This window comes from Sus scrofa, chromosome 7 (assembly GCF_054392235.1).
Source record: "Sus scrofa isolate SSC_HxYL_T2T_F1_AM1 chromosome 7, Sscrofa_HxYL_maternal_Yorkshire_Landrace_v2.0, whole genome shotgun sequence".
In the NCBI taxonomy this organism is placed as follows: domain Eukaryota; kingdom Metazoa; phylum Chordata; class Mammalia; order Artiodactyla; family Suidae; genus Sus; species Sus scrofa.
In genome coordinates this window covers 38093964-38119454 of record NC_139389.1, presented here as the reverse complement: position 1 = coordinate 38119454, position 25491 = coordinate 38093964, and the positions used below count along the sequence as shown (strand labels likewise).

Sequence of the window (25491 nt, the reverse complement as noted above, 5' to 3'; positions counted from 1 at the left end):
CAGGCTAGGGGTTTTGAATTGGAGCTGTAGCCACCGGCCTACACCACAGCCACAGCAACGCCAGATCCAAGTGGCATCTGTGACCTACCCCACAGCTCATGGAACCCACTGGATGAGGCCAGGGATCAAACCTGCATCCTTATGGATACTAAGTCAGGTTCTTAACCTGCTGAGCCACAAGGGGAACTCCTCTTCATTCTTTCAACAATGTTTCACTGGGAGATGATTTCTTAGTTGTTTCTGTAAAATCATCCAACACAATACACAACGAGTGTATGGAATTCAGGGGTGTCACCAGAGCTCAGCCAGATCATTCAATCACTTTCATGACCTGGAGGATCTGATACAGACCAGGACATCTGGCTGGTGGAAAATGGCAAATGGCATATCTCTACCTCTAATTTATCATTTTGCTATTCTATTATTAATTCCTTCTTGATGTGAAACAACTGAGAAAAACGTCATGCTAGACATTTTCCCTCAATCCAATCTCTGCCTCTAATGTCAAAGATGATTTATTCCACAACATACCAGTTCTTGTGAAAAAGCAAGTTTAACCAAAAACAGAGACGAGAAACTTGCATTGCATGTGTATTTCCTTTCATGCTGTGGTCTTTGGTACTTACCCACAAAAGAATTAAAGGAGGAAGAGTAATCTAGTTTGCAGCCATAGCAACCCTCAGAATCAGGTGGAAGGTGTGTGACCATTAAAATATAATTTAATTTTGAAGAAGATCCTTCCTTTGTTATTAAATACTTTGACTTTGATCTCACTGCATGGTTTGCTCTTGGTATGTCAATAAACCAATCTCTAGCATGCCAGGGGTTATACTGAAGATGGAAGCCTCAGGGGAGCTTCTCCTGGCTGACCGAATAAACATACAAGATTGGAAAGCATCATGCATAAAAGGGGTCACACAACTAGGCCTGGAATTCTAGCTCTGCCATGGAACTGACTTGCACGTTGGAGCAAATGCTTTCATCTCTCTAAACCTGATCTTATTGTCAAAATGACATTAATATTTCCAACTTCACAGATTTTTTTTTTTAAGGGAAATAAGAGGGGGAGACCCAGAAAAGTTAGCGACTCTGCTGCCACCAAAGAAAAGAGCTGGAGTTTTGTGCTTTTTTTTTTTTTTTTTTTTTTTGCTTTTTAGGGCCACACTCACAGCATATGGACGTTGCCAGGCTAGGGGTTGCATTGGAGCTGCAGCTGTGGGTCTCCACCACAGCCAGAGCAATGCCAGATCTGAGCTGCATCTGCAACCTACACTGCAGCTCAAGGCAATGCCAGACCCTTAATCCACTGAGTGAGGCCAAGGATCAAACCCGCATCCTCATGGATGCTAGCTGGGTTCATTACCACTGAGCCACAAAGGGAACTCCAGGAGCTGGAGTTTTAACAGTTCTTTACTTTTATGATTTGTCTCGGGTACACTATTTTCCAATAATATGTTATTTTTAAATCTGTCCTGCTATGGTTTGGCATCATCCTTTAGGCAAAATGAATTGTTTTTTAGCTGCTTGAAACACTACGCATTCATTATCTCATAGTTTCTGGGGCCAGAAGTCTGGGCATGGGTTGACTGAGTTCTCTGTGCAGACGAGAACAAGGCGGTCATTGGGATAGAGGGTTGCTGGTCTGTGTTCTCGTCTAGCAGCTTGACTGTGGAAGTATCCACATCCTCGCTCATGCTCACAGTTGGCGGGGTTCCTTTCATTGTGGTTGAGGCCCTGGCCTCCTGTGGATGGAGGGCGGGAAGCCTGTCTCAGTGCCTAGAGGCCTCTCCCAGCGCCTGGTCTCCTGGGCTGCCAGGAAATGCGACTTCATCAAGCCAGCAGGGACACTGTCCAGAGCAAGCAGGCTCTAAACGGTGGAGCCTTTCATAAGGTAACACAATTACAGGAGTGACACCTGTTGGTTAGAAGCAACTTGTAGGTCGCCGGCAGACTCAGAGGAGGGGGGTTATAAAAAGGTATGAGCCCCGGGAAAAGGGAGCCACCTTCAAGTACGCCTGCTACAATTATTGTCACATACCCCGTAAGGGTTGTCCTGTTTTGTCTCACTACCAGCACTGTGTCAAATGCCTGCTTACTCACAGCCTTGCCAAACAGATTGTACGATCAAGCTTTTAAACGTACGCCAATCTGATGGGTGGGAAATTACAATTTCTTGGCATAGTTTTAATTTCCATTTCTCTGATTATGAATGATGCTGAACATCTGCATATGTTTAAGGGCCATTTTACATCTTTTGGTTTTTTGGTTTTGAGAATTACATATTCATGTTGTTTCCCCCTATCTATTGGAATATACTTGATTTACAATATTATAGGCAGTTTCAGGTATACAGCACGGTGGTTCAATTTTTTTTTAATGATTTGTATTCTCTTTGAAGTCATTACAAAGTAATGGCTATATTTCCATGTGCTCTACAATATAGTCTTGCTCTTATCTGCTTTATATGTAGCAGGTTGTACCTCTTATTCCCCTACCCTTATGTTGCCCCTCCCCTTTCCCTCTCCCCACACGTAACCAATAGTTTGTTCTCTCTGCGTCTATTTCTGTTTTGTTACATACATTCTTTTGTTTTATTTTTGGATTTCACATATAAGTGATAACATCAGTATTTGTCTGCTCCTGTCCAACTTATTTCACTAAGCAAAATAATCTCTAGGTCCATCCATATTGTTGCGAATAGCAGAATTTCATTCTTTTTTATGGCTGAATAATATTCCACTGTCTATATGTGCCACATCTTCTTTATCCACTCATATGTTGATGAACACCTAGGTTGCTCCTATGTCTTGGCTCCTATGAACACTGGGTACATGTACTTTTTTGAATTAGTGTTTTCATTTATTCAAACATATACCCAGGAGTAGAGTGGCTGGATCACGTAATGTTCTATTTTTAGTTTTTTTCATATTGTTTTTCACAATGCCTTCACCAATTTATATTCCTACCAACAGTGTATGAGGGTCCCCTTTTCTCTACACTCTCTCCAACATTTGTTACCTGTAGACTTTCTTTCTTTTTTTTTGCCTTTTTGCCTTTTCTAGGGCCGCTCCTGCGGCATATGGAGGTTCCCAGGCTAGGGGTCGAATCAGAGCTGTAGCCACTGGCCTACACCAGAGCCACAGCAACGCGAGATCTGAGCTGCGTCTGCAACCTACACCACAGCTCACGGCAACGCCAGATCCTTAACCCACTGAGCAAGGCCGGGTATCGAACCTGCAACCTCATGGTTCCTAGGTGGATTCATTAACCACTGAGCCATGACAGGAACTCCCACTTGTAGACTTTCTGATGATGGTCATTCTAAGAGATAGGAGGTGATATCTCATTGTATTTTTCTTTTTTTCCTTTTTGTCTTTTTGGGGCCACACCTGCAGCATATGGAGGTTCCCAGGCTAGGGGTCGAATTGGAGCTGTAGCTGCCAGCCTATGCCACAGCCACAGCAATGCCAGATCCAAGCCACCTCAACCTATGCCACAGCTCATGGCAACACTGGATCGTTAACCTGCTGAGTGAGGCCAGGGACTGAACCTGTGTCCTCATGGATACCAGTCAGATTTGTTTCCACTGAGCCATGACGGGAACTTGTGGTGTTTAACTTTTGCCATTTTAATTATGATGTCTTATTGTGGGGCTGTTCAGGTTCATCCGGTTGGGGACCCTCTGTGCTTCCTATACCTGGATATCTGTTTCCCTCTTCAGGTTTGGGAAATTTTCAGCCATGATTTTACCAAATACATTTCCAACTCCCTTCTCTCTCTTCTCCTTCAGACCTTTATAATGTGAATGTTGCATGCTTCATGTTATCCCCAAGATCTCTCAAAATGTTCCACTTTTAACTGATTAATTAAGTAACTTTCTACTCTTCTAATTGGGTGATTTCCATTATTCCAGGTCACTTACGTATCTTCCAGGTCACTTATGTCTGCTTCATCACTTAGTCTGCTATTCATTTCTTCTAGTGTTTTTTTTTTTTTTTTCATTTCAGTTATTGTACTCTTCATTTCTGACTGGTGCTTTTTTTTTTTTAATATTTCCTAGTTCCTTGTTAAAATTCTCCTTGTATTCATCCATTCTTTTAATTCAGTTAGCATTTTTATCAATAATGTTTTGAATTCTTTATCCAGTAATTTATTTCTGTTTCATTATTTTTTTCAGGGTTTTCTCTTGCTCTTTCCATTGAGACCAGTTCCTCTGTCCTTTTTCCCTTTGCTTAACTTTCTCTGTATGTATGGATTTAGGTGAAACCGTCATATCCTTATGTGGGAGCCTCCCTACACAGCCTGTGTGTGCCCAGTGTCTTTGGTGGGAGAGCTGGATTTGATGTGAACACAAGTCACATCATTCCTCAGGGTGTGCTGGCAGGTGTCACCTTGGTAGGAGGTAGGGACTAGAGATGGTGGGGTTTAGGGCTGGAGCCAGGTGTAAGCCAGGGCTTCCCCTCTGCTCAGTGGCTGTCACCACCCTATCAGGGGTGGGTCAGACTCCAGGTTGATGATGGAGAAGCCCTGAGGGTCAGGACTGAGCTGACTCTTTTGCCTTGAAGTGTGTTCCCTCTCCTCTTGCAGAGCTGGAATCCCTGTCCCAGAGGGAAGCTGTCCTGGGGGAGGAGGGGCCCATGTAGGCTTGAGCTCAAGGTGGGATGTTAGCTGCAAGAGGCTGGCCACATACAGAGGTCTAGGCTGCCTCCAATGCAGCACCTGTGCATCTACCAGCAATGGGAGCCTTTGCTTCATCTGAGTCTCCTTTGTTCCTCAAGGCCTGTTCTACTGAGCTTCCACTGCCGCAGCCCTGGCGTAGAGCCGAGGTGCAGGGTAGGGGAGCCCCCTGGGCCCTCGGCTTGTATGGGGCATGGGCCGTTGCGGTCTGGCCACAGCCTGATGTCGGGACCATCCCTGGAGCTCTGCCCATTTATGGGTCAGCAACGGCTGCCCCCATCGTGCTCGATGTCTCCCCAGGTCCAAGTCACCTCTGCGTCGAGCAGCAGGGCTCCTGCCCTGGTCGTGGCAGCCCTTCTCCAGTGGGGGATTGCGGGGGGAAGTGAGTGGGACTGGAGTTCTCACTTGGCTCAGGCTGGGGTCTGCAGGGGGGCTGCCATGGGAGACCAGGCAGCACTGAGCGGCCCGCCATCTGCCCTCCCCGCCCTGCCTCTGGGGGCAACTGAGCACGCATGCTCCTCACGAGTGGGGTCCAGGCTTCCCACAGCCCTCCCGTGAGGCCAATCGGCCCTCCAGCCAGCCAAGGGGGCTCATCTTCACTGCTTCGGGCCTCAGGACTCAGGCGCCCCAAATGTGGCTGGAACCACTGAGTCCCCAGGGCAGATCTCCACCTGTATAACCTCCCTTTTCCTCTGAGACCCCTCTCAGGGGCACAGGTCCCTACCTGATGGCTTCTCTTCCCTTCCTGTCTGATTCCATGTGGATCTTCCTATAGCCTTGCTGTACAGGAGTTTTTTTTCCCAGTTTCCAATTAATTTTTAGTGAGAATTGTGCCACATATGTATGTATTTGATGTGTTCATGGAGGAGGGGGGAGTTCCATGTCCTCCTGCTTTGCCGTCTTGATTGATTTCCCACACAAATATATACATATATTTATATTTTTATATATTTATATTTTATATATATATATATTTTTGCTTTTTAGGGCTGCACCCATGGCATACGGAGGTTCCCAGGCTAGGGGTCCAATCGGAGCTGTAGCTTCAGGCCTACGCCACAGCCACAGAACGCAGGATCCTTAACCCACTGAGCGAGGCCAGGGATCGAATCTGCATCTCATGGATGCTAGTCAGATTCACTAACCGCTGAGCCGCAGTGGGAACTCCACAACACAAATATTTTTAAACGTAAGGTCAATCTTTATTTTAAGCTAGTTAAAATGTCATAAAAATAGTGAAGTCAATGGTCTCATAATTTTCTAACTTCGGGAAATACTATTTGAATATTATATTATTTTTCAACAATGTGATGAAAGACATTTTAGTTAGTTATTAAAGTATGGCTATGTGGTCTTTGACAAGTTAATCTCTCCATGCTTTAGTTTTCTGATCTATAAAAGGACAAAATTCTCTTACTTGTAACACACATAATGATTGGTGAGATTAATGTGAGGATGCATGTAAAGTGCTGGGAAAAAAGCCGGGCATGTAGTAAGTATCCAGTAAATGCTGTCTTTTGTTAAAATCTCTCCGCTCTCGTGTTCATTTCTTTTTATACTCAGTTTAAACACACAGTTTGGTATTTAAACGGCTCTCTAACTAAAACCCCTTTTACCGCATCATTTACCTATGGCACGTTCCGGTGCAAACCCCAATGCTGAAGAAATCACACCTCGAACCTCTTCAGACCTGCACGTGGGTTATGGCTAAGTACGGCTGTGGGAGGGACCGCAGTCACGCAGACGGTACCTTCCAGCTTCCACCAGACTTCAGTGCAGCTTCTGTTTCCGTCGTCTCTCTGCCACATTTCCTACACAGCTATATAGAAAGCTCTGCACGCAACAAAAACTGCCTCCCCCAGGAGGTGACAATTCCCACTTCCTTTGAGAAAACCCAAGTCAAACATCCTGCCAACAAACCAACATACTCTCCTGCATTTGCTCCATCCGTCCCTCCTCTTTTTCCTTTACAGTGAAATGAGTATCCCTCATACAGCCTAAAAAACCCCTAACACTGTTCAGTCTCCCCCTCCCTCCCCTCTCCCTATCTGATCTGGATCTAATTACTTGCTGGATATCTATTCTTGGATGTGCTCAGGAATCTTTTTTTTTTTTTTTTTCTTTTTTCCTGGCTGCATCCATGGCATGTGGAAGTTCCTGTGCCACAGTAGTGACCCGAACCACTATAGTGATGACGCTGGATCCTTAACCTGCTGCCCACCAGGGAACTCTGGACGTGCATAGGAATGTTAAATCGACACACTGTACTGCTCATCTCTGCACCTCCACAACAGACGACATGCTAAACCCTTCCCAATAAACAATTCCATTGATTAAAAAACATCCAGTGTCGCTGTACACAGAGAAGGAGGCCCTCGTGAACTAAGGAACCTATTACGCCATTTGCACTTTTACACTCATGCCTGTCATGGTAGGTCTCAATTACATAAGACGTCTCAAACCGACAAAGAGTTGGCAGACGATATTCAAACAAAATTACTAAAAGAAAATACAGAAAATGAGAATCAAAACATTTCAGTAAATGTCCCTCATGCAAAAATAAACATGAAGTAGAAGACTGCACCAAGAGGCAGGAACCTAGATGAGCATCGTGCAAGTGTTCTCAGATGTAAAAAGGAGGACGTGAAAAAGAATTAAATTAACTCAGGAAATAACTGGAAAAGACAGAAGGATTGCAGCTATTAGGATGAAATTAGTAGAAACCAAGGGAAAACAGATTTACCTTAAAATCGTAAAGGGCATTGAAGAGAAAACTAAACATGATTCCCCCAAAATAAAATTTTAAGAGAGATTAAAAAGGATCAGGAATTGAGTTGCAGAATACAGTCTCAACGTGTCTATAATTGGAGTTCTTGGGTAAAAAAACAGAACAATGTAACAGGATGTTTATTTAAAACTATAACCCAAGGAGTTCTCTTGTGGCTCAGCAGGGTAAGGATCTGGCATTGTCACTGCAGCAGCTTGGGGTGGCGCTGTGGATTGGGTTCAGTCCCTGGCCCAGGAACTTCCACATACTGTGGGTGCAGCCAAAAAAAAAAAAAAAAAAAAAGAAAAAAACACCGCCGCCACCAAAACAAACAAACAAACAAACAAAAATCAAACCAAACTAAACCAAACCAAAAAACTAAACTATCATCCAAGAGAATATTCTAGAATTAAAATCTCTGAATCCACTTATTGGAAGGATTTGGGGTAAGGAAATTGTTAATTCTGAGACACAAGTTATACTATTAGACGTTAAACATAAAGTATTTTTTACTCTCTGCACAAAAAGACAAAGTCACTTACAAGGGAAAGACAATTAGGTCAGCCTCAGCAACACATAGGACAGCAATGAAGCAACATTTCCAAGAAATTCAAAGAAAAATAGCAAATGGCAGTGAGAGGAGGGTTTATAGTGACAGTGACAATAAGACAATGACAGCCAAGCTGTTATTCAAGTAATAAGAATACAGAAAACCCTGTTAAAATACAAGAATTCAGAGAACGGTATGTTCACAAGCCCTCCCTAAAGCACATACTACGAGGGAGAAGCTCCACCCACACAAATGGTGACAATGGGACCTTGGTGACGGGGCTGGTGCTGGACACCAAGTATGTCAACTGCAAACTGGAAGCTAAGGTGGGTGCAGGACAGTTTAGAAATATAATGTGATCTGAAAAAGCAGAAGCATGAGAAACAAGAAGAAAAGGAAAAGAGGAAAATAAACATTAATTTCCACACAGATGATAGTGTATCCTTTAAAGTTAACAAAACAAAGAATATGGGTCTCAGTAAGACTAAGGGGGAATAAAGGAACCCTAAAATGTATTTTTAAAATGTATTCATATAAAGACCATTAGTAGTTAACACTGCTCTATGGTTCACTTGAAAGTTGTTGAGAGTCGATCCTAAGAGTTCTCATCAGAAGGAAAACATTTATTTTTTTCAATTTTTTTGTACCTACATGAGTTGATCAATGTTCACTAAACTTACTGCAATGAGCGTCTCACAATAAACAGTGCTGTGTGTCCATTACCTCAACAGAACTGGGAGGAAAAAAGGACCACTGGAAAAAATATAAAAATCTTCTGAAGTCCCAAGAAAATAAAGGCAAAAAGTAAAAAACAACGGACCACATTCAAAAAGAAGTTTAGTAAGTAGAGTAGGATACGCATAATAAGATAACAAAAAGGAAAAGAAAAAGAAAAGAAATTTAGGTACTTACACTACCTGATTCCGGGACTTATTCTAAAGCTCTGGTAATCAAGACAGTGCGTTATGGACAAAAGATTAGAGGTATAGATGAAGAAAACAGAATCAAGGTCCAAAAATAGTTTCACACAGGTATTGATCAACTGACGCTTAGCAAAAATACTCAGGTAATTCAATAGGAAGTGATAATCTCGTCCATAAATGGTGCTGGAATAACGAGGTCTTCAAATGGAAAAATAAATGGACTTTAACTTTGACCTCACGCCACACATAAAGATTAGAATCATCAAAGCGAATCCCGGAGCTAAATTCATAAGCTAAGATGATACAATTTTAGAAAATATAATGTTCTAAATATGTTTAGCAGATCTAAAATATTTTCTTTTGGAAGAAAAGCTAGAAGAAAAATCTGTGACCTTAAGTTAGGTAAAAGATTCTGACACAGGGCACAAAAGGCATGAGCTGAAAAAAATTTTAAGAAATCAGACTCATTCAGATGAAAAACTTTTCCCCATCAAAACTCACCTTTCATTAAGAAAATGAAAGGCGACCCAAAGATTGAGAGACAATATTTGCAAACATGTATCCAAGAAAGGGCCTATCCAGAATATATAAAGAGCTCTCACAACTCATTAACAAGTGGACAAACAACCCAGTCTTTTTTTAAATCGTCAGATGTTTTCAATAGACACTCTACAAAAGAAAACATAAAAATGGCCAACCAGCCCATAAAAAGATGTCAACACTGTCAGTCATCTGAAAGATGCAAACGAAAACCACACGAGATACCATTAAGCACCAACTAAAAGAGCTAAAATATAAAGTACTAAGTGTTTGCAGGATGTGGTTAAACTGGAATTCCCATAAACTGCTGACGGAAACGGAGAAGAACGCCACCACTTTGGAAACTAGTTTGGAATTTTCTTAGGAAGTCAAGCATACATTCACCACACACTCCAGCAGTCCTACTAGGTGTCTACCCCAGAGACGTGAAAAGCACGTCCAGTGCAGATGAGTCAAAGAATATCCACATCAACAAGAGGAGTTCCCATCACGGCTCAGCGGTAACAAACCCTAGTAGTATCCATGAGGATCCTTGGCTTCGATCAGTGGGTTAAGGATCTGGTGTTACCATGAGGCGCGGTGTAGGTCGCAGATGTGGCTCGGATCTGACGTTGCCGTGGCTGTGGTGTAAGCTGGCAGCTGCAGCTCCGATTCGACCCCTAGCCTGGGAACCTTCACATGCTGTGGGTGCAGCCCTAAAAAGACAAAAAACAAAAAAACCCTTCAAAACACTATCAGAAATGCCAAATATAGGAAACGATGTAAATGTTTAAGCTGATGAATGAAAAAACCAACTATGAAAAAACCAACTATCATATGTCCATATGACTAAACACTGGATGATTATATTGACTGAAATGGTCAGAGTGGTAAAACTGTCGTGAGAGAAGGCAGAGGTCCCACCGTGGCATAAGACAATTCTTTTGATGAATGAATGGATCAGCCTCCACCCCTCCCTCTCCTCTTCCCTTCCCTTCACCCCTCATCCCTCCCTTCATATAGACACATGAAAATTTTCATTATGTGCTATACAAATATAATTTATATACTGACACAAACATAAATAATAAAAATACACGTGTATTAACACATCCTATTGGTTTTGTTTCTCTGGAAAACTCTAACTAATACCCAACCAAATGCAATGCACAAATCTTGACTGTATCAAGCAAAAAATCATGACTATTTAGGACACTTTTTGGACAATCCAAAAAATCTGAATATGGGCTCATGTTAGAAAATAGTGCTGTATTGATATTAAATCTCTTGGGTATCATAATGAAATTAAAGTTTTCTCAGGAGATATAGGCTAAAGTGTTTAGGAGAGAATTCAGGGTGTCTATAATTTACTTTCCAGTGGCTCAGCCAAGAAAAAAAAAAAAGAAAAAAATGTTCATATGTTTCGGCGGCTCAATTTTCTGTAGGATTGACAAATTTCAAAACAAAAAGCTGGGTGGGAGGAAGGAAACAGATTTTAATAAGGTCAGAAAAAATTGGGTATGATTCATTATTTAAAGATTCCAAGAAGGAAATATAAACTGTGGACTATTCAGACAAAAGAACAGAATGCAGCACTCAAAAGGAAAGGCGCTGGCAAGCCATGAAAAGATATGGCAGGAGCTTCAACACATATTCCCAAGGAAAAGAAGCCAATCTGTAAGGGCTACAAACTGCATGCCTTCAATTGAGTGACTTCTGGAAAGGAAAAACTATGACATAGTAAAAAGATCAGGTGTTGTCAGAGGTTAGGGGAAGGGAAAGATAAATAAGCCCAGCACGGAGGATATTCAGGGCAGGGAACCTGTTCCAGATGATACTAGAGTGGTGGATACATGTCATTATACATTCATCCAAAGCCACAGAATGTGCAACACCAAGAGCAGATCCTACTGTAAAAGTGGACTTTGAGGGAGTTCCTGTCGTGGCTCAGTGGTTAATGAATCTGACTAGGAACCATGAAGTTGCGGGTTCGATCCCTGCCCTTGCTCAGTGGGTTAAGGATCTGGCGTTGCCATGAGCTGTGGTGTAGATTGTAGACGCAGCTTGAATCCTGCATTGCTGTGGCCATGGTGTAGGCCGGTGGCTACAGCTCTGATTCAACCCCTAGCCTGGGAACCTCCATATGCTGCGAGTGCGGTCCAAGAAAAGACAAAAAAAACAAAAAAACAAACAAAAAAAAAGTGGACTTTGAGTGACAATGCTTAAGTTCATCAATTGTAAAAAAACAAAAAGAAAAGTACCACTGTGCTGTGGGAAGCTGACTGTGGGGAAACCTACAGGGCGCAGGAGACGGGGATATACGGGAACTCGGCACTTTCTGATCAGTTTTGCTGTGAACCTACCACCGCTATGAAAATAAAGTCTGTTTTATAATTTTAACTTAAAAATTAAATGGGCTTTGAAAATTGTGATGGCAGTTACAAATTACAAACAAGACAAGAAGGGATTAACCGAATTCTATTAGGAGATCCACACTAGTTAGAAAATGGAGACCAAAACCAAGGTTAGATACGCAGGGTAGGATGAGCCTATCAAGAAAGTAAATATCAGGAGTGACCTGACCTTGGAGTTCCCATTGTGGCTCAACAGTAATGAACCCCCGACTAGGATCCATGAGGATGTGGGTTCAATCCTTGGTCTTGATCAGTGGGTTAAGGATCCGGTGTTGCCGTGAGCTGTGGTGTCGGTCACAGATGCAGCTCAGATCTGGGTTGCTGTGGCTGTGGTGTAGGCTGGCGGCTACAGCTCTGATTCGACCCCTAACCTGGGAACCTCCATATGCCGTAGGTGCAACCCTAAAAAGATCTCCACCAAAAAAAAAAAAAAAAAAAAAAAAGAGTGAACTGACCTCAAGACATTAAACACACTCATATGCTCCAGCCATTCCACTAGAGAAATATACTTATGAGAAATGATAACACATAGGTCCACGCAAAAACTTGTGCATAAATGTTCATAAGGCACTATTCGTAACAGCCCCCCAAATATCAACAGCCTAAATGTCCATCCACGAATGAAGGAATAAAATGCACATATTCATACAATGAAATATTAGCAGCAGCAAGAAGGAATAAAGTACTAATACAGGACAAAACATAGATGAACCTCGAAAATGTTATGGTGAGCCAAGAGGTTAGCCACAAAAGACCACATATTTCATGATTCAATTTGTATGAAATGTCCATAATGGGCAAATGCCTAGAGACAGAAAGTAGATTAGAGGCTGAGTAGAGCTGGGAGGAAATAGGGAGTGACCGCTAATGGGTAGAGGGTTTTTTTTTTTTTTTTTTTGAGGTGATGAAAATGTTCTAAAATTAGATTGTAGTGATGAAATTTTTTTTTTTCCTGTCTTTCAGCCTTTTCTAGGGCTGCTCCCACGGCATATGGAGGTTCCCAGCCTAGGGGTCTGATCAGAGTAGTAGCTGCTGGCCTACACCATAGCCATAGCAATGCAGGATCCGAGCCGCGTCTGCAACCTACACCACAGCTCACGGCAATGCCGGATCCTTAACCCACTGAGCGAGGCCAGGGATTGAACCTGCAACCTCATGGTTCCTAGCTGGGTTCGTTAACCTCTGCGCTACGATGGGAACTCCAGATTGTAGTGATGATTGACTAACTCAGTAAATATAGGAAAAACCACACATTAAGTGGGTAAGTTGTAGGATATGTTCAACTTATTTATTTATTTATTTTTGTCTTTTCTCCACGGCATATGGAGGTTGCCAGGCTAGGGGTCGAATTGGAGCTGTAGCCACCAGCCTATGCCAGAGCCACAGCAACATGGGATCTGAGCCGAGTCTGTGACCTACACCACAGCTCACGGCAATGCCAGATCCTTAACCCACTGAGCAAGGTCAGGGATCGAACCCGCAACCTCATGGTTCCTAGTTGGATTTGTTAACCACTGAGCCACGACGGGAACTCTGATGTGTTCAACTTATTATCAATAAACTGTTAACAAAGAGTGAATTGAGGTTTGCCGTTGTGAGTATGTGCATCCAAATATGGTACCTGGACTAATGTCAAAAAGGGCAAGGGACCAGAAGAAGAAGGACAAACTAAGCCCAAGTGAGCAGAAGGAAGGAAATAATTAATTATTGCAAAAATATGAAACAGAGAATAGAAAAACAACAGAAAAAATAAATAAAGCTAGAGCTGTGTTTTTGAAAAGAGATGGACAAATCCCCCGCGAGACTAATTAAGAAAGAAAAAAAGACTCAAAAAATCAGAAACACAAGAAAGATATTACAATTGATGTCCCATAAATTGAAAAAAAAAAAAGATCAAAGAGACTGTTACGAATTCCATGCCAACAAATTGGATAAATTAGAAGGAATAAACTCCTAGAAATGAACAATCTACCAAGACTGAATTCAGAAAAAATAGGAAGGCTGATTAGACCAATGAATGACAAATAAAAGAGATTGTAGAAGTAATCAAAAATCACTCCCAATAAAGAAGGAAAGTCCCAAGACCAGATGACTTCACAGGTATATTCTACCAAACTTTTTTTTTTTAATTTATTTTTTATTTTTTAAATAATTTTTAAAAAATTTCCCACTGTACAGCAAGGGGGTCAGGTTATCCTTACATGTATACATTACAATTACATTTTTCCCCCACCCTTTGTTCTGTTGCAACATGAGTATCTAGACAAAGTTCTCAATGCTACTCAGCAGGATCTCCTTGTAAATCTATTCTAAGTTGTGTCTGATAAGCCCAAACTCCCGATCCCTCCCACTCCCTCCCCCTCCCATCAGGCAGCCACAAGTCTCTTCTCCAAGTCCATGATTTTCTTTTCTGAGGAGATGTTCATTTGTGCTGGATATTAGATTCCAGTTATAAGTGATATCATATGTCTACCAAACTTTTAAATAATTAATGCCAATTCTTCCTAAAATCTTCCAAAAAATACAAGAAGAGAGAACACTTCCCAACTCATTTTGTGAGGCTGGTATCAGCCTGATACTAAAGCCAGACAAAACACTGCAAGAAAACTACAGACCAATACACTTGATGACCAAACATGCAAAAATCCTCAGCAAACATCAGCAAACTGAATTCAACAGCATGTTAAAAGGATCATATACCATGATCCAGTGGGAGTCATCCCTGGGATGCAAAGATGGTTCAATATATGCAAATCAATGTGATATACCACAAGATACCACCAATAGAATGAAGATAAGAATCACACAATCATCTCAATAGATGCAGAAAAAAGCATCTGACAAAGTTCAACACCATTTCAGGATAAAACCTCTCAACAAGTGAGATACAGAAAAAACTTACCTCAACACAATGAAGACCAGAGCTAACATCACACTCAATGGTGAAAAGCTTTTCCTCTAAGATTGTGAACAAGGCAAGGATCCCACTGTCACCACTTGCGCTCAGTGCAGTACGCACCAAGGTGTATACATTAAATATGTGCATCTTTTTGTATGTCAATCATACCTTAAAAAAATGGCCTTTTTGTTTTTTAGGGCCATAGCCAAGGCATACGGAAGTTCCCAGGCTAGGGGTCTAATCAGAGCTGTAGCTGCTGGCCTACACCACAGCCACAGCAACGCAGGATCCGAGCCGAGTCTGTGACCTACACCACAGCTCAGAGCAATGCTGGATCCTTAAGCCTCTGCTCAAGGCCGGGGATCGAACCCGCATCCTCACGGTTCCTAGTGGGATTCATTTTCACCACGCCACGACGGAAACTCCCAAAAAAGTGGTCTTTTTGCTTTAAAAAAAAAAAAAAGCTCAAAAGGGATCTTAAAGCTATGTTCAAATTAAAAAAAAAATAGGCAAATAAATAACTCCTTATTAAACACTTATTCCCTTATTTTAGTCTCTACCATTCCAAGTGGTAAGTAACTTTTACTCCATTTCTGAAGCCGAGAAAACTGAAGATCAAAGAATTTGACAAAGAACATACAGCTAGTTAGAAAAAGTTACTGATATAGCACAGGGAACTATTTCCCATCATTTGTGATGGAACATGATGGAAGATAGTATGAGGGAGAGAATGTATATATATGTGTGACTGGGTCACTGTGCTGTACAGCAGAAATTGACAGAACATTATAAATCAACTATAATAAAAAATTAAAAAAAGAAAAAGTCATTGGATTTGAGTTTTTTTGTAAATACCTTATAACCAGGGCTACCCATTAATCCATCCTTTCCATGTCTTCCTGGTTCTCCCTGAAAAGTAAATACATGCATTTTCATATTTTTTGGCACTAATTTTTCTTTTTAAAGGAAAATAGTATAGGACAAATTTTATTTAAAGTAAAATACTTAAGAACTTTTCTATCAAACTCACAGCACGTCCAGGAAGGCCAGGAAAACCAACAGTCCCCTTTTCACCTTTCGCACCCTGTATTAAAAACAAACACTTAAAAACAATCCTTACAGTAATGGTTTGAAATTCCAACTCAAACTTAAACAGGAAAGTAAGTTAACTTCCTTATGTAGCGATAGAATTCATGGAACCATAGCTTGTGTTGGCCCTGTGGCTTTTGGCAAGATATTATCTTACCAGGATACAACAAGACCCTGGAATAAGGTGGATGCAAAATTATAAGGCACCTAACCACAGAAACAATCTTGGAAAAATCAAAAAGCAAAGTGTATCTTGGAGTCCCCTGGTGGCTCAGCGGGGTAAGGATCTGGTGGTGTCACTGCCGTGGCTCTGGTTGCTGCTGTGGTGCACGTTTGATGCTATGGATGCAGCCAAAAAAAAAAAAAAAAAGTAGTGTGTATCTTAAATGCATATTAAATACAGAGAGAATATAATTCTCTTCAATGTGAAAAAACAGGATTTTCAATGGACACATGATTGAATGTTACACTTCCAAGGGGTCTCTCTCTGTAAATTTTTTCTTATTTTTAGGGCCACACCTGCGGCACATGGAAGTTCCCAGGCTAGGGGTTAAATTGGAGCTGCAGCTGCCAGCCTACACAACAGCACGCAGGATCCGAGCTGCGTCTGCGACCTACATCCCAGCCACAGCAACGCCAGATCCAAGCCATGTCTGCAACCTGCAACATAGCTCATGGCAATGCTAGATCCTTAACCCACTGAGTGAGGTCAGGGATCAAACCTGCATCCCCATAGACCCTCGGTCAAGTTCTTAACCCACTGAGCTACAATGGGAAATCTATGTAAATATTTTTAAAGTTCAGATGGATCAAGAACACAAAGTATTCTTTTTTTTTTTTTTTTTTTTTTTTTTTTGTCTTGTCCTTTTAGGGCTGCACCTGTGGCATACAGAAGTTCCCAGGCTAGGAGTCGAATAAGAGCTACAGCTGCCGGCCTACACCACAGCCACAGCAATGCCAGATCCGAGCCACGTCTGCAACCTACACCACAGTTCATGGCAATGCCAGATTCTTAACCCACCGAGCAAGGCCAGGGATCGAACCCACAACCTCATGGTTCCTAGTCAGATTTGTTTCTGCTGCGCCACGACGGGAACTCCAAGGACACAAAGTATTCTTATAGAATACATGCCTTCTTCCAGTTTTTCATTATTCTGAATAAATCCCCTGAGAAAGGTGAACAGAGCTAATTGCTCTAGTGGTGGGCTGGGTGTGAAATTCAAATTTTCTATTTCCATTACACTGAAATTACAATATGGATACTTTATTTTGTGATCTATACTTTCCTTTTTGCCATAAAATCCAGGTGATCCTTTATCTCCTTTGGGGCCCATTTCACCCTAAAAGACAAAATGTAAATCCTGAATTTTAGAGAAATACTAATATTTCTTTTATATATAAGGAAAAAATAATACCAATTATAAACAACAGAGTTTAATATGCCAACATCAAAATAAAATGGAAATAAAATAATTTAAAGTTTGTTTACAAAAGTCCTATACCCAAGCTTTATAAATAAAACAAGGAAAAATAAGGACATTTGTTACTATAAAAGGGCCTTACAGTAAAAGGCTGATAGGTAAGAGAATTTATATATAGTGAAACTTACTCACCAATTTTTAAATACTATAAGACTTATGACTGAAAACTTCAAAGGAAATTTGTAAAAGCACTATGTAAACTAGACATTAATCTTAGTCCAATCATTTATTTCAATATACTTTAATTTATATATGCACATTTATTCATAATAATATATTTGTAACACAAAGTACTTTCAATTTTAAATTAAAAGTGGCATGGCCTAATTTTCAAGAGAACAGATTTTTTCCACCTTTGAGCCTGGCATTCCATGAAGTCCAGGAAAACCAGGAAGTCCACGGTCACCCTGCAAATGAAACTAAAATTATTAAAGAAAACACATTTCAGCCTAAAAAAATATCAACACACATTCTTTTTTTTTTTTTTTTTCTTACATTTTAGGGTCACATCTGAGGCATATGGAAGTTCCCAAGCTAGGGGTCCAATGGATTGGAGCTGCAGCTGCCAGCCCACTGAACAAGGCCAGGGATTGAACCCACATCCTTATGGATACTAGCCAGGCTCATTACCGGGAGCCATGATGGGAACTCCTCAACATACATTCTTCAACCTCATTCTTATCAAAATCCATCAGAAATAAATAGATAAATCTGCACACAGTTAGATGCACATCTACATCAAAACTTAACCCTGAAAGACTACTCTTCATTTATGATCAGAGAAGGGAGGCATTTGGGGCCAGGGGGAGTCTCGTCAGCAATCCTGACCCCACCCGTAGAGAGCAGACGTCTAGCCTAAACAGGCTCAGGCTCTTACAGTGGCAGGACCTGGGACTTAAGAGAAATAGTTCAAAGCCAACACTCTCTGGAGAGAGTCACCCAGCCCAATGAGGACAGACCCTGCGCTCAAAGCCTCAGAGCCCTATAGGATTCGGTGGAGCTCTTCCCCAAGTGCCCATCCCAGGAAACTGTTTAGAGGAGGTACCTCTTCAGAGGCATCTATGGAAGGGAAAGGCCGTAAGTGACACCCAAAAGGAGACAGATGGAGAAAAGTCCAACAGCTATTTATTTATTTATTAATTGCAGCATGTGGAAGTTCCCAGGCCAGAGACCGAACCCGTACCACAGCAGTGAAAATGCTGGTCCTTAACCTACTGAGCCACCAGGGAACTCCAGCAGCTAGCTATCTAGTGGACACGGTTTTAAGACCTATTTCTGTAGGAAACACCAGACGGTCTTGTCTTAGCTTCGAAATCTGATACACAAAGTGTGAAGACATGGTTAAGACCAATGGTCGGCACCACAAGGTTTGGGTCGATTCACTTTTATTTAGGCAAATTGAGACATGACATACAATTCATTATAGTCTCAGTTTGTCCAGTACAGAGAGGAGAGGATGTGACTGGGTACCTATGATGTAATTCTTAAAAATCCCAATTTTAATAAAGTTCATTTAGCTATGTGTTTTAAAGAGTAACACAGTGATTTAAGGCATAGAATCCTTCAAAGGCAAGTCTTTCCATGCTACACCGCCATTATCAGTCTGATTTCAATCCCCTAAACCATGTGGTTACTGCCACGTTCCAGCTTCCAGCCCTATCTTATAAATTAAAGGTGTGAGAACAACTTGCAGTAACTCAGGCTACACTGAGATGAGCAGCTGAAGGCCAGGTAGACTAAGATGCACTCTTTTTTTTTTGTCTTTTTTTTGCCTTTTCTAGGGCCGTTCCCGTGGCATATGGAGGGGATCCCAGGCTAGGGGTCTAATTGGAGCTGTAGCCACGGGCCTACGCCAGAGCAAAGGCAAATAATGCATCAGATAAATTTATAGCTAAAGAACTGAGAAACCAATGTTGGCATCATGGATTGATTGGTTAGTGGCTGTATTTGACAAGGAACTATTTTATGGAATTCAGACATGCTGAGAATTGCTAAAACTACAAATACACATCTGATGCTGGGAGGATTAGTCTACCAAAAGCGCCACCGACCTGGACTAAAAGAGACTGTGACTGTTGGAAACTTTAAAGCAAAGTTGCCCGGTAGCTCTACTGTTTTTGGTATATTTCTAGCCAGTGTTGACTAGCCCATGAATTTAGATAAGATATAAAAATACGAGAGGTAGGGAGTTCCCGTCGTGGCGCAGTGGTTAACGAATCAGACTAGGAACCATGAGGTTGAGGGTTCGGTCCCTGCGCTTGCTCAGTGGGTTAACGATCTGGCGTTGCCGTGAGCTGTGCTGTAGGTTGCAGACGTGGCTCGGATCCCGTGTTGCTGTGCCTCCGGCATAGGCCGGAGACTACAGCTCCGATTGGACCCCTAGCCTGGGAACCTCTATATGCCGCGGGAGCGGCCCAAGAAATAGCAAAAAAAAAAAAGACAAAAAAAAAAAAAAAAAATACAAGAGGTAAAACCTAGAAGGTGGAAAACAAATTACCTCTTTTTAATGGGCATACCATTTTATTAACACTTAAATTTCACTGTCAAACAATGCTGGCCACATATACAGATTTTTGAAATAAAGATCAATGGACAGGCAGCTTGAAGGGTGCTATGTGTTAAGCACAGAATAATACACTAACAATCAGAGAAAATCTAGGGGGTGACATAACTGTACACCTTTACACTCAAAGTAAAGTAACTGTATACTGGTACACCCAAGCTCTGCAATTGGAGGAAAAACCCACTTAGGATAAGAGGTCCTCAAATTATCTTTTTTTTTATGATTATACATCTAATAAGCCAATATACCTAATACCCTAAAATAATAGATATCAGTTAATTGCCATTTAAAAAATTAAACAATAACCAATATAAAATATATTAAAGAAAAATTCCATTTATAATAGGAACAAAAGAGGTTAAAAATCCCTACATACAAACCTAGGTAATGTTGAGACCCAATATCAAAAATTTTTAATACTCTTCTATTGAGTTTCAATAAAACAAAAAATAAAAAAGGAAGATAAATCAGGAGTTCCCGTCGTGGCGCAGTGGTTAACGAATCCGACTAGGAACCATGAGGTTGCGGGTTCGGTCCCTGCCCTTGCTCAGTGGGTTAGCGATCCGGCGTTGCCGTGAGCTGTGGTGTAGGTTGCAGACGCGGCTCGGATCCCGCGTTGCTGTGGCTCTGGCGTAGGCCGGTGGCTACAGCTCCGATTCAACCCCTAGCCTGGGAACCTCCATATGCCGCGGGAGCGGCCCAAGAAATAGCAAAAAGACAAAAAAAAAAAAAAGATAAATCATAATCTGGAAATAGGAAAACTCGGTGTTTAAATTATGTCAGTGCGTCTAAAATTAATCCATAAAGTCAAAGGACTCCTAACTGAAATGTAAATAGGAATTTCTAAAATGCTGAAGAAAAGATACTGAGCTTTATCTGGAAAAATAAGCATGCAAGAACGGCCAGGAAAATTTTGACCATAAAGAATAATGAGGAAGGACTAGGCTTGCCAACATTAAATCATCTTATGAAGTGGCAATAATTAAAACAATTTGGCAGAGGAGAAGATGTGGACAGATAAATGGAACAGGGTGGGAAGCCAAAAACATCAGACCCAAGCGCAAATGGAAATTTAGTGATAATGACGGTTTTTCAAATAAACAGAGAAAGAAGTGAAATTTCATAAATACTATTGTCATAACTGGTTATCCTTTTAGAAGAAGAAAGGGAAAAATACAAATGCTCATCTAACTTTACTAGATATCAAAAATTTTAAGATTAAAACATAAAATAATAGAAATTCTAAAAATAAAATCATGAGTACTTATATTCAAAATGTTAGCATGTTGAACCTTTCTATTCAGGTACAAACAAAGGAGAGGGAAAAAGAGAAAAATTACATATATAAACATTTATACTTCTGCATGGCTAAAATTCCCCAAACCAAATCAAAATACATTCCATAAGCCAGGAAAAATATTTTCACACAATTTATAACATGCATATAAAAATCAATTTAAAAAATTAAAAAAAATTTTATTTCCCCAATACAATTTTTTTTCTACTGTACAGCATGGTGAGCCAGTTACGCATACATGTACACATTCTTTTTTCTCACATTATCATGCTCCATCATAAGTGACGAGACATAGTTCCCAGTGCCACACAGCAGGATCTCATTGCTAATCCATTCCAAAGGCAATAGTCTGCATCTATTAACCCCAAGCTCCCAATCCATCCCGCTCCCTCCCCCTCCCCCCTGGCAACCAGGAGTCTATTCTCCAAGTCCATGAAAAAGTCAATTTTTAAAAAAATGAACAGCCCAGTAGGAAAAAAAGGATATGAACAAAAAGCAAATTGCAGGGAGGTAACAATATTTTTCCCAATCACAGAAAAGGTCCCGTATCTTACTCACTAATACAGAAGTGCAAATCCAACCAGGACCATTTGTAACACATATTGATGAAAATTAGAAACTTTCATGAGACCCAGTGCCAATAAGAGTGTGAGGCAAGATGTTTTCACATACTTGTGGCAGTCCTACACACTTTCTGGAAAGTCATAGGCAATTTGCATCAGAGTTTAACTATGAAGTTAACCCTTTGATTCTATAATCAATTCCATTTATGGGAAATTTTCCTATGGGTATGCTCAGAAAAATTTACTGAGAAATATAAACAAAGATGTTCATTATAGTCTTGTTGATGACACACACACACACACACACACACACACACACGAAGGACAGTAAGGAACCACAGCACCCCTAAGTTAGAGTTGATTTTTTTTTTTTAAGGGCAGCATCTGCGGCATATGGAGGTTCCTGGGCTAGGGGTCAAATAGGAGCTGGAGCTGCCGGCCTACACCACAGCCACAGCAACACCAGATCCAAGCCGCATCTGCGACTTACACCACAGCTCGTGGCAATGCCCGATCCTTAACCCACTGAGTGAGCCCAGGGATCGAACCTGCACTCTCATGGATATTAGTGCGGTTTGTTAACCACTCAGCCACGAAGGGAACTCCAGAGATTTCTTAAATTGGATAAGAACAGCCCCCACAGTCTGTAGCTATGATTAATCTTCTGTTTGCAGTTTCTTTTCTTTTTGAATTTTCAACTTTCCTCTAAATGCCTAGAGAGTTTGAGTCAACTCTCACCTTTGGCACTTAACATTTACTCTTGGAGAAAAAAAAAAACCCATTCCTGATTCACTCCTGTTTGTCCCAGTAAATATGATCACTATTTATCAATATCCAAATTCTCTCTACTTCCAAGGATATGGGGCAATCACACTTCCTGATGCTTGAAGTTGGTGCGGTTTACCAAGTTCACTCTGGCTGATGAAGGGCAAGTGGAAGTGGTTGAAGAGCCACTGATGGATTTTCCATACACCTGCTACCGTAATTAGTTATAATCTAGACAGTGAAACTTTTGTCAGCCTTTGTCTCCACGGGAGGACTGCGGAGGACCCCTCACTGCTGCTAACAAGGTATAGTCTGATGAACAATAGACCGCTCTGTTTTAAAATGCTGGAGAGGGGGTGGAGAAAAGGGAACCCTCCTGCACTGTTGGTGGGAATGTAAATTGGTACTACCATACGACCCAGCCATCCCACTCTTGGGCATATACCCGGACAAAACTTTCCTTGAAAAAGACACATGCACCCGCATGTTCACTGCAGCACTTTTCACAATAGCCAAGACATGGAAACAACCTAAATGTCCATTGACAGACAACTGGATTAAGAAGATGTAGTATATATACACAATCAAATACTACTCAGCGATAAAAAAGGACAAAATAATGCCATTTGCAGCAACTTGGATGGAACTAGAGACTTTCACACTAAGTGAAGTAAGTCAGAAAGAGAAAGACAAGTGCCATATGATTTCACTTATATCTGGAATCTAATATATGGCACAACTGAATCTTTCCACAGAAAAGAAAATGGACATGGAGAATAGACTTGTGGTTGCCAAGGGGGAGGGGGAGGGAGTGGGATGGACTGGGAATTTGGGGTTAATAGATGCAAACTATTGCCTCTGGAATGGGTAAGCAATGGGATCTACTGTATAGCACTGGGAACTATGTCTGGTCACTTGTGATGGAGCATGATAATGTGAGAAGAAAGAATGTATACATGTATGTGTGGCTGGGTCACCTTGCTGTGCAGCAGAAAATTGACAGAACATGTGAATCAACTATAATGGAAAAAATAAAAATCATTATAAAAAATAAATAAAACCCACACAATCTTTCAAAAAAACAAAAAACAAACCATCTTTTTCTTTTAGGGCAGAGGCATTTGGGATGTGTCTGTTACTGCAGCCTAACCTAGTCTCTCCTAGCTGATGTCTTGCCTATGACTAACGACAATTTACTGCATATACAAAACTACTGTCACTTTCTAAAATAGAGTAAACACTGTTGAGAGCTCCCAGAAAAATTCCAATAACATAACTATTTTGAAGGGTCCCACTCTTGGTTCCACCTGAGTTTACAGGAGTTGAGAATAAAGGAGAATCCAAGATTCACAGTAAGACGGATCCATTTTCTACAGGTTGCCTCCAAAATTTTGTGGCGGATGAACGTGCCTCTGATGAACTGTTTTAGGTCACAGCTGCAGCTAGGATTCCATCCCTGGCCGGGGAACTTCCATATGCCATGGGTGTGGCCTTAAAAAAAAAAAAAAAAAAGCAAAAGAGGAACAAAACACACACATTCTGGCCAATGCAGAAAGATAGAGTGAAAAGAAAGATGGATGGAGATAAAGAGATTTTATTTCAACTCCCGATCCTTGTAAGAGGGCCTCAGTGTATGACTTGCTCTTCTAATTTCACAGGACTTTTTTTTGTGGCCATGCCTGCAGCATGTGGAAGTTCCCAGGCCAGGGATTGAACCTGGTGCCACAGCAATGTCAATGGGGACTCCTCAACCCGCTAGGACTTCTTGTGAGGATGGCATGTGACAAGGCTCGCACAAGGATAAGACCGTGCAAAATACATCTAAAAATAAAACATTGTCGGAGTTCCCGTTGTGGCGCAGTGGTTAACAAATCTGTCTAGGAACCATGAGGTTGCAGGTTTGATCCCTGGCCTCGCTGAGCGGGTTAAGGATCTGGCGTTGCCGTGAGCTGTGGCGTAGGTCGCAGACGTGGCTCGGACCCCTCGTTGCTGTGGCTGTGGTGTAGGCCGGCAGCTACAGCTCCGATTGAACCCCTAGCCTGGGAACCTCCATATGCCGTGGGAAGCAGCCCTAGAAGAGGCAAAAAGACAAAAACAAAAACAAAACCAAAAAAACCCATTGTACACACAGCTGCAAATGCCTTCAAGCACCCAATGTATCAAAGCCTTACACACCTACCTTGCTCCTTCTCCCCTCAGATAAAAACCAACACTAAGCCTCTCACAGGCCCAGGCCACCCCGACTTCCTGGGAATGGTGGGAATCTACTAAAACGTCCCCCCTCTACCACAGTGATGGGCATTCCCCTGGGGCTGGGGAGTCAGCCCTGAGCCAGTCAGGCCTAGGAAAAAAGCAGGTGTCCAAGTCCCTCCTATGGGGTCACTGCCATAGTTTACCAATGACCATGAGGCAGACCACACCCAAAGTGAAGACAAGACATCAGAGTTGAGAACCAAGAAAAGATGGAGCCGTCTGTCAAAAAGTCAGTAAAAGTTGTTAAGCTTCCCCATGATGTTAGTAGAGAGAGAGACACAACAAAACAAAACACAACAAAACACCACCAGGGCAGAAAGGGGCACAGCGGTCAGTAAATGAGGCCGGACATGGAGTGAATGGTTCTTCCTCATAGACTGAGATGCTGAATCCATTGCAGGGCCTTCGTAGCAAAGAGGGAGGAAGATCAGGAAACAATCAAGACTTTGCAGAGGCGTCTCCAGAGGAAGTGAAGAAATGCATGCACGGCTCAGTACCACGTGGACCCAAGGGAGGGCTGGTCAGTCTAGCCTGGCTCCAGAGGACACTGTGGGAGGCACTGCTGGTGCTGCTTTAGAAGAAAAGCCTCTGAGAAAGGGTGTAGGAAAGAAGGCAAACAGGGTACCACTCCTTCCATAAAAAGTAGATGAAGATTTCCTGAAAACTCTCAGCTTGTGACACCTTCATGATTTCTCCAGACTCAGATGAAACAAAACAGACGACTCTTAACT

General features: G+C 41.7%; 1 protein-coding gene across 3 annotated transcripts in view; it reads right to left on the bottom strand.

Annotated features, from left to right (window-relative positions):
• Window positions 1–25491, bottom strand: part of COL21A1 (collagen type XXI alpha 1 chain) — a 193988-nt gene that overhangs the window by 56050 nt on the left and 112447 nt on the right. For 2 of the 3 annotated variants that reach the window (XM_084967938.1, XM_084967937.1), the window contains 4 exons: window positions 17673–17726; window positions 17127–17178; window positions 15780–15835; window positions 15605–15658 (listed from right to left, as the gene is read on the bottom strand). In XM_084967938.1, the coding sequence (XP_084824064.1) occupies window positions 15605–15658; window positions 15780–15835; window positions 17127–17178; window positions 17673–17726 (216 nt within the window). Of the gene's footprint in view, window positions 1–15604; window positions 15659–15779; window positions 15836–17120; window positions 17179–17672; window positions 17727–25491 lie in introns of all 3 variants that reach the window. The other variant, XM_084967936.1, reaches the window with a different exon arrangement.